This window comes from Balaenoptera physalus, assembly GCF_965194825.1.
Source record: "Balaenoptera physalus genome assembly, chromosome: 8".
Classification (NCBI taxonomy): Eukaryota; Metazoa; Chordata; class Mammalia; order Artiodactyla; family Balaenopteridae; genus Balaenoptera; species Balaenoptera physalus.
The window spans coordinates 54,185,678-54,196,117 of NC_138887.1; the positions used below are offsets into that span (position 1 = coordinate 54,185,678).

Genomic DNA, 10,440 nt, shown 5'->3' on the forward strand with positions numbered 1-10,440 from the left:
AGCTGTTTGGTGAGCAAGACAGTATGTTGGGTCAAAAATTGAAGTTTTCCCTTAATACAAAGTGTTAATGTAGTGAAATAGATTTCCTTTGTCTGTTACAAAAGAATCTGGAATATACTGATTGTCATTAAAATAAGTGGACAGCTCTCATAAAGTAACTCTTTTGAAAACTAACACTCAAGTTCCAAATTTTGTGTGATCTTATCACTTTATTGCTACATCCCTTTGCATATAGTCTTTGAAGCTCGAGGAACAAACAAATCAAAAAATACCTTTCATGTGGCCCTTCACCCAAATTAATTTTCTGGACCATCTAGAGAGATGACAGACTAGCAGATCCCTTCCCAAACAACAGACAAGTGGTATCTATTCTGTTTTTATTTTTCAAAACTCAAATGTTTTACTTAACATTCTGAAAGAACCGCTAGAGGCAACACTTATGACCCTAATCGGGCAAAAAGGAAATTCGGTCATGAATCAGGTGTTTGTGTTTCTAGTGGAGATTTTATGGGACTTGGGATTTAACCTCTAAAAAATATTTAGCCTCTTCTGTTTCGGTCTTTCTTTCCCTCCCAGCACACACAGGAAAGAGAGAACCCCTGTAAACAGTGACTCCCTCTCCATGGCACTTCTTCTTTCAGGAGTGGAGCGAGCTGGAGTGGGAAGACGGGTTCTTCTTTCAGGAGTGGAGCGAGCTGGAGTGGGAAGACGGGATTTTCCCCAGGGATACAGTATTTCTCAATGTAGAGAACGTGTGTGGTTTTACAAGGCCCTTGTCATTCCCCCTCTAGCCTGAGCATTACAGAATATTCTGGGTTTGATTGATTTGAAGAAGTTTCCTGTATGTATCTGATTCACTGTCTTACATCTGTGTCCACCCTTTGAGATCGCAGTAATCTCAGTTATTGTGATAATTGAGTCTATGGAGTAATTTTTGATGTTTGCACAGAACCTAGTTTCTCAGGGTTAAATATCCTAAGAATTATTTATTGTACCTCCAATTATCTTTAAAGGCACATATTTTGAGTAAATTTGATTAGGGGTATACTTATACAGACAAATGGTAAAGGTCTATAAACTAAAATAGCCTACATTATATTTTTTAGAGCGCTTGGTCTTGTAAGAGAGACTATTCTATGATTATAGTACCTTCCTTCAGACCACACCTTGCTTTTTGTAGGTATAAATAGTCTATTCACTTGAAAACCTTTCTTTTATCCACACTTTAGATAAAAGCTGCCCAGTTGCTTTTGTGGTGGCCCATTTTCATTGCTTTACCCCTTTTCAAGCTGGCACAGGTCTTCATAGGGCTTATTATAAAAAAGTAACTAATAGCCACTCTACCAAATCAAAGACCTTTTAAAATAAGCACAGTACAACACTCAATCCAACAGTGCACCCTTTCGCTGCATTGTACCTAACACAGATACGTTTGTGTGGAGGTTAAGTGGCTGCTATAGCAATAAGGATGTTTGCTTTCAACAGGGACTTGGGGAATTGTGCTAATGCCCAGAATACAGACATTATAATGGAGAAAAACAGAGTCACAGGAAAAATGACAATAGAGTTTAGCAGAGTCTCTAAGTGATTAGGAAACAGATGTGTACAAGTGATCCTATCTTTGATTATTAACATGATTTTTAAGCCCAGAATTGATTTATTCCTCTTCAGTAATTAATAATGATTCCCTTTATAATAAATATATTATTTTATAATGCTGCAGAGATTAAAGGAAGGAAACTAATTCAAATGTTATTATTTTGTGTGCAGCTACGTAAATGCTTCAGGGAGCTCACTGTTGAGCTGTGGGTATATATCATTTTTTATTGCGTGTACTGCTGTATATTATAAAATAAATAAAGTCTAATGTCTCTTAAAAAAAATCAATCATTAATCTGGGTTCTATTTGGGATTTTTTAAAGAATTCTTACATGTAAGTTTAGATCCTATCCTTTGATTACAAATGCTGTATACAAAATATTGAGCAAACAGCTTCCATTGATTGCAGTTGACAGCAGAAATATAAACAGGTAATTAATGATATATATTATGGTAGGGAAAGTTGTCAGCAAACTTGTTGTTACCAATAAGGATTCTGATTATACTTATTTCATGAAGTCTAATAATTTATTATTGAGTGCTATATTTTAAGTAAAATACTAGGTTATATATCAATTTAGTAGTGTCAAAAATAAGTAAAAAATCTTAATTTAACAAGAACATTTAATATATGTTAAATTTTCAAGTAGGAGGCTCGGCATGGGTTTTACTTAATAAATTATCTTCATGTCTAAAGAAAAGGATCTAATTCATGAAATCTGCTACCTGTTGTTTCCTAAGATTACCTGGGACAGGTATTTAACTGTAACACGTGAGTTAACAAATACTGAATGAACTTCCGCTCTGAGAATACAACTGTGCCTATGTTACACACATGTTTACATTACTGTATCTCATTATGGATTTTTACAGCTGTCCTATGCAAGCCTACCACAACCAATAAAGAAAAAAAAAATACTCCTTATTACACTAAATTTGGGCTTAATCTGGGCATACATGGGAAGTGTGGGACTCATAATGCATCAGATTGGATAACTCTCTTAGAATCCCTTTTTAAAGCTATTTTTGCTTTCCTCTTTGACCTATTCACATTGGTGATTAGAAGCATATTAGGAAAATTTCCAAAGAGAAATGTAGTCAATCAGTAAGTAATACACCTTTTATTTTTAGACTTCTGTCAGTAAAAATCTTCATTTCCTTATAATTAACAAGAATGAATGAGAATTGTGGTTTTCCTAGCCATGAAATCCTAACACTCAGTAACATTAACTAAAAGTAACGATTGCTCTGTTAGTTGATTCTATATATAAAAGGTGTACAAATATGCCATGCTTATCTTTAGTGAAAGTGCTTTTAACAGAGATAGTGAAACCATGATTCCTACTGGCCAACTAACACCCCAGTTTAGCTGGATGGCAAATCACTCAATAACTGATACACAGAATTCAAGAGATTCCATAATGTCAGGGTCCTTCTGTATTAGTTTTACAACTTGATCAGTGGCAATTTGCATTCTAATTTAAATTAACACAGTAAATATGTGACCATAAGAAAGACTTTATTTGGTAATCAAAACTGACTACCTAATTTGTACATGGAAAATCTCTCAAGCAATTTCTAAGCTCACTGGGATTTCTTCTAGATTGTGATGCTTATAAATGAGAATCCTCTGCTGGCAGAAGAAGCAGCTCTGAATAAATGCTACAAGGTGATGGATTTGATTTGTGAGAAATGTATGAAGCAAAGAGACATGAATGAAGTACTGGCTATGAAAATGCATTACATCAGCTGTATCTTTCAGAAATGTATTAACTTCTTAAAAGACGGAGAGAATAAATTGGACACCCTGATCAAAAGGTACTGTTTTTTCCCATGTCATGTATAAAGTACACTCAAATGGATAATGTTTCATTATATGAAATCTCATTATGGATTTAAAAATTAAACATTTTAGCAGCAGATGTTAATGTTGAGATCACATTTCATCTGTAAGAAACAGGGGCACTCATAACTAAATTGATTATTCCATTCTATACTCTTTACAACAATGCTTTTGTTATCCCCAACTATAGGTGAGAAATCTGAAGTTTGGAGAGGTTAAATATCATGTGTAAAATCATACAGCTAGAAAGTAGCCCAAGTCCAAATTTGAGGATAGGTGTGCTTATGCCATAATTGCTGCTCTGGATTCACAGTGGCGCTCAATGTATCTCTGTTTCTGTACCCGGGAGAGCTGTGTGTTACCCTTGTTCTCTGACCCCTGGGGGTCAAATTCTCCGATAGTTTTACTAAGAAAAGAGAACTAAGTTAGAAGGGTGTGACTCAATGAGAGTTTTCATTCTTTGTACAAACAACTGACATGGTAATAAGTAACTAGCTAATCTGATAACAGTGTTTAGTATGTTTTATGTCAGGGGTTACTTTTATAAATACATCTCTGAGCCCCTAAACCTGATAAGGCCTAGCCTAATGTGCAGGTAGAGCAGCAATTTGAATTGAGTCTATCCTCATGATGTGAAGACCCAATGAAAATCTTACGCAGCAAAGAAGAAACTACTCAAAGTTCATGGGTTCAGCTGGGAGGAAATGCTTAGTAATTCAACTCCTTTAAAAAGTAACTCTAGTTACTTTTTAAAAAATATCTTTCAGCTTGTTAAAAGGCCGACCTTCTGATGGCTTTCCAATATATCAAGAAAAGATCATTAGAGAAAGTATCAGAAAATTTCCTTACTGTGAAGCTACACTCCTCCAGCAGCTGGTGCGAAGCATTGCTCCTGTTGAAATTGTAAGGCTCTTTGCAACTAAGTTAACTCTATCAGTAAGACCTAATTACCATATTTTGTACAATTAAAGTCATGTTCTCTTTAGCATTATTTATTTATTTAATAAAGACTTAATTCTTTATTATTTTAGAAAAATTTCAGAAGCAAACATGGAGATAGGTTTGCCTGTTAACACTGTTTCTGTTTATCCGTTTCCCCTCTCTCAATCCTCTTCTTCCATTTATATGGTTCATGGTTTAATAAACAGTATATCCTTATGTCAGAATATAGATTGTTACAGTGGATACTTACATTTTTAATGCCTCTGTGAAACCTTAACAGTGGGTACACATCCACTATGTAATACAGATCCACACTTGTTCAGGTGTAGTGTGTGAAAAACCAGTACAAAATCCCATACTAGATGAAAGTAGGAATTGAATGTCTGCGTTGATGGTTTCCTGTCAGGGGATGTGAGAGGATAAGTCATGAGAAGGCTCATTGTGTGTCCTGCTAAACAATCTCAAAGGATGTCCCAGCTTCTTATGTTCTACCTTAATACCTCTGATTTTATAAATTTTCCATACGTTAAAAAAAAAAAATCTATTTATACTTGCCAGTTATGGGAAGTAAATTTTAACTTTATTATCTATTCTTTAAATTATTTACTGCCCTTTTGACATATATTTATTTAAGTAGTGTGAAAGACACTCCCTGCCTTCCCTATTTTGAATAGGTTTCAGTTTACCTTATCTACGCCGGTTATGCTTTTATGCATTTCAATCAAATCCTTTATCAGCCTTTGTCTATTAGGCAAGAAACTGATCCTGACACTATTCCCATCCCTGGTTTCCTCCCTCCATCTGGCAATGTTGGTTCTTCTCTGCCTTCTCTAGGCTGTTATATTATTCTCAGTCTGAAAAATCAGGACTAAAAATGGGTTCCAGGTGCTCCTTTATACATTAAGACTTAACCGACCCAGAGCCACGGAAGAAGAAAGACCCAAGCAGACAAGATGATCTCATGAAGTTCAGGCACTGATTTATTCCTGAGAGCTCTCCATGATTTCACATAGAGATTCTTTCCCCTGGCTCTTTAATATGCTTGGCTATTTGGTGTTTAAGCTTTTGGAAGATTAAAGTTAGCAAATTATGATGAGGGTGGTGTATCAATTATGAATGTGTTTTGGCTGTGCATATCAAACTCCAGGCAACTATGAATTAAATAGATAAGGGTTTAGTTATTCTCATATACTCAGAAGCCCAAAGGTAGGCAGACCAGATCTGGCACAGTAGCTCAGAAATGGACTGGGGACCCAAATACTTTCCTATTTTTCCACCCAATATTCTTTAGCCATACAAATTATCATACACATGCTTATGACCTCAGAGTTGCAAGGCATCTCATGCTCTTCCTCCAAGCTCACATTCCTATCCTAGGCAGACAAGAAAAGGAAATTGGTCTGTAGCTGGAAAACATAAGCTCTCCCTGAAACCCATGCTGACCTGTGCTCTTAGTGGCACAGGTGGAAGTGAGTATTTTGGAGAAATGGGTATTCTGGGGAGATGCTTTTGGCTGGTCTAAACACTGCTGCTCTGACAAAATTATGTTTCTGTTAGTAAGGAGTTGGGGGAATGGCTATCAGAGAAGCAATTAATAGTGGCTGCTCTGGGATATTTCCAGCACTGACAAGTATAGCTGACATTGTACCTTCAAGGGAGAAAACAGAAAAACTAAAAATAGCAGCCTGGAGTATTTTTTTAAAAGTCAAAGCAGGTCAGTGTAAGGCTCAACAATCCATTTTAACCCTGTATCATAAAATAATGTAGTTAGAGTGTATAGTGTATGATTGATATTTATCCTAGTGATCTGAGCCATCAATAAATAGATAGTATTTATTTAAGGCAATTTAGACAAATTTCTCTCTTTAAACATTTTTGTTCTTTAAGAGTTACATATTCTGCTCTCTGGAAAACTTTATTTATCAGCAATGCTTGTGCTTGTGAGTGTCCCAGATAGCCACTGTTTACTGCTAATGGCTTCCGGTATCCTGCAAGTTCAAAAGCCTCTGAAGCAGTGTTAAGCTTGTCCCGTGACATGGTGGTTCTCACAGCTGGCTGCCACGAAGGTCCCCTATGGTACTTTCTGACAGTGCTGATGCCTGGGCCCTCATGGAGGGGTTTTGATTCCCTCTGCCTACTGTGGAACTCTGGCTTCCACCTGGGACAGAATTCAGCAGGAAGTGTGAGGCATGGCTACATTTAAGAAATGCTGCTCCAGCATTGTAACAGATGATACTGTTAGAGATATTTTGCTTTCTCAATTGACAGTGTATATTTTAACTTCTGGAAGGCTAGCTAATGTCTCTGATTTTATAGGATACATTGAATAAAGCATCCTGTTTGTTTTTAGGCTGACTATCTTCTATAGGCGGAGCTCTGGTGCCTAAACAGATTCTTATTTAACAAAGTAGATGACAAGATTTTGCACAGCAAGAAAGAATTCTTGTCATTCAACTGTGACAAGAAAGATTTCATGTGGTTACTCTACTGTACCGTCAATTTTTTTCTGAAGCAATAGTTCACATTAACAGCCATACTTCTAGCAAAAAATCCTTTAGTTTTACCTCCGGTTACATCTGTGAGAATGTCATTGTTTTCTGACTCCCACAGAAGTCCTATTGTGGGGGAGATTTTGAACATGTCTCAGTCACTTTTACAAAAAAAAAAAACGTGTAATTGTTGTAAAATCTGTTGAATATATCATACTCTGTGGGCCAGACTGCTGTCTGATCAAATACTCTACTTTCGAGGCAGAATAATTTTATAGATTAATAAGTGTTCATTGTAACATTTAAGTACCAGTAATTCTCAAACTTTTAGTATGTTTCAGAATTACCTGTAATAATGCAGGTACATGGACCACATCCTTAGAGATTCTAATTTAGAAAGTATAGATCAATCTGAATTTTTAACAAGTTCTCTTATGAGCACAACTGCCATAGACATTCATTCCTTATGAAATTATTAACTTATATGTAGTATCTGAGGTTTTATTTCACTATTTTTTTCTCACTGTTATACTATCTTCATTCCAAAAGAGAATTCTCAGCCCTTGAATGTGAAAGGAAATTCAGTCATCATTTGTTTTCAGGAGGAGTAAGGCGGTTTTCAAAATGAGTACAGTGTAAAACAATGTTCCAAGGTGGTATTTGTAAAGCTCTGTTGTGTACAATTGGTAAGATAATATTAAAACAAATAAACTTAGGAAGAAAAGGCAAATGCAAATGAAAATTTAAATTATGAAAATTGGCAAAAATTTAGTTGGGAATAAAGAAGCAAATTTGAAAAACTCAGAAACAAGAACTGTTTTGAGTAGGTAAGACAGCTCCATACCCTGTAATTGCTCTAAATAGGTCTTAATAGCATTATGCTAGGCAGATAAACATTCAAATAGGTCTTAATAGCATTATCCCAGGCAGATAAATATTTGCCCTTATAATTTCCCATGTAAAAAAATTTCATAAATCGTCTTTAGCAAGCCATTCTGATTTTCAGTAGCCATATGATAACTTTCATATTTTTGGTTTTTCTTAATACCCTAATGCAATCACATCTATGATTTTTTAATTTTAAGAGTTTGGAACATTTCAGTAATAAAGGTGATAATTTTTAACTATTAGAATTGCAGACCAGCATCAAGTAAATAGTTTAAAGTCTTTAAAACACTTAAATTGCACTAAACTTTTAAGAACTAAGATGAACATTTGTGATGTACCCTATAAATTGTCCCTCAAAATATGTATATTGTCTTAATTCTCAGAAGGAAATTCCACTCTGAGCTCATTGTCATATATCTGAAATCTTTGTGTGCTTACTGAATAATACTAATTGAAAAAATACTTTTATTCTAGAATAGGGCCAATTTTTTTCTCTCTGAATATTTGGATCCATGACTTACCTGCCGTGTACTTTGTATAGAAAAAGGTGTACTCAGAAAGGCATTTATCATTTTGTCATAGTCTGTCATAAGGCAGTCTCTTGCCTTAATAATTTTGTCTCTTGTTCTTGATGTGTCTTCTCTGTAGTCTTTCAACAGTGATTTCAGAGGTGTTTTTCCTCCTCTTCTAACCCACTGTAGGGTTCTGATCCCACTGCATTCTCTGTACTTACCCAAGCCATCACTGGTCAGGTGGGCTTTGTGGATGTTGAATTTTGCACTACCTGTGGAGAAAAAGGAGCAAGTAAAAGATGCTCAGTGTGCAAAATGGTAAGAATGAAGTTCTTTTAAGTTCATTGACATCTGGTTTAGATTTCATCCAAATTGATAATTGAGTTTTAACATTCTGTAAATATAATAGTTGATGTCTGTTTTCTAATAAATTCTAATCCATTAGATATAAAGTATTGCATCTAATATTTTAAAATAATTTTGGAAGAGAACTACAGAATAAATGTAGTTCTGTGCCCTCTCTATCTTCTGTCAAACTCCCAGGCTGCCCAGCTTCTATGCTGACTACCCCCAAAAAGGAAAGAATATGAATGAATGAATCAATATGAGAAAAATTATCCATAGGGGACTGAGACTGGTGCAGATATGAGAACCTACAGTGGAACAATTCTAAATATGCAGTCTTAAGTCTTCTGATGTTGACTTTAACTACAATCTCTTCATCAACTCTTCCTTGTAAAACTACAACTCCCTTCTGACTGTCACCAATCTTTAAGCTTTCTGGTTTACTGCCCACTTCTGTCAGAATTATCTTTATAAAGGGCATATCTGAATGGCTTCTTCTTCTCACATACAAATGTCACCCACATGCATGCGTCTGTACATTCACTTTACCCTATAGATTATGTTAATTTCCTCTTGTTTTTTAAGGTTGAAATTCTTCAGCATATTCTTCTGTAACCTATCATATTCTGCTATAACCTACTTCTCCAGTTTCATTTCCTTTAATTACCTACTTCTCTGAGCCTCAGTTTCCTTATGTGTGAAATCGGGCTAGAGTTGTGAGAATTAAATGTGACCATCTATATTGATTAACTATTGCCACATGTAAAAACACTCTAAAATATTTTACTTAAAACAACAATCATTTATTTTTTCTCTCATGTCTGGGGTTGGCTGGGGCATAGAAAAGTTAACGTTTTTACAGCACAGTACTTGGTTGAATGTCATAATTGAAAAATTATGCGATTACACCTCTTGAAAATAAACGTGCAATTGCCTTCAGGTAATATATTGCGATCAAACCTGCCAGAAAACACATTGGTTTGCACATAAGAAAATCTGTAAGAATCTCAAGGACATTTATGAGAAGCAACAGTTGGAAGCTGCCAAAGAAAAGAGTGAAGAGGAGAACAGTAAGTGTATAAAAACCAAGTTCATACTGTTGGTCAGTGGGGAAAGGAAGGATCAATGATATTAACACAGGACACACAGGAACTGAGTCTTCTCAGGGGACCAAGGAAGCTTGGGGTTAACCAACATAAGGATCACGCTTAAATGTATCCCTGTTTTGAGTCCCCGGGATAATGTACAAGACTGTAGTCAGCCTAGCTATCACTAGAAAATGAAAGACATAAAATTCTGAGGATGGGACTTCCCTGGTGGCACAGTGGTTAGGAATCTGCCTGCCAGTGCAGGGGACATGGGTTCGTGCCCTGGTCCGGGAAGATCCCACATGCCGCGGAGCAACTAAGCCCGTGGGCCACAACTACTGAGCCTGCGCTCTAGAGCCCACGAGCCACAACTACTGAGCCCGTGCACCTAGAGCCTGTGCTCCACAACAAGAGAAGCCACCGCAATGAGAAGCCCACACACTGCAACGAAGAGTAGCCCCCGCTCGCCGCAACTAGAGAAAGCCCGCGCAGAGCAACGACGACCCAATGCAGCCAAAACTAAATAAATAAAATAAATTCTGAGGAATGTCATTTATTCCACATTCTACTTTATGATTCATGAGACTGCCCTGGAACCATGTACTCTTAATGAGTTGTTACTTATATTTTGCTCACAAAGGATTTTAAGGTCTTTGAATAATAATTAAATTTCCCCTAATGGCTACCCAAAGATTTTATGGTCGGAAGCCTTTAAATTTCTTAACTATGAAACT

General features: G+C 36.1%; 1 protein-coding gene across 1 annotated transcript in view; it reads left to right on the plus strand.

The window, feature by feature from the left end:
- Window positions 1-10,440, plus strand: part of ANKMY2 (ankyrin repeat and MYND domain containing 2) — a 39,896-nt gene that overhangs the window by 22,357 nt on the left and 7,099 nt on the right. Inside the window, exons 6-9 of the mRNA XM_082472760.1 lie at window positions 3,203-3,417; window positions 4,210-4,345; window positions 8,463-8,591; window positions 9,559-9,688. Coding sequence (XP_082328886.1) covers window positions 3,203-3,417; window positions 4,210-4,345; window positions 8,463-8,591; window positions 9,559-9,688 — 610 coding nt within the window. The remainder of the gene's footprint in view (window positions 1-3,202; window positions 3,418-4,209; window positions 4,346-8,462; window positions 8,592-9,558; window positions 9,689-10,440) is intronic.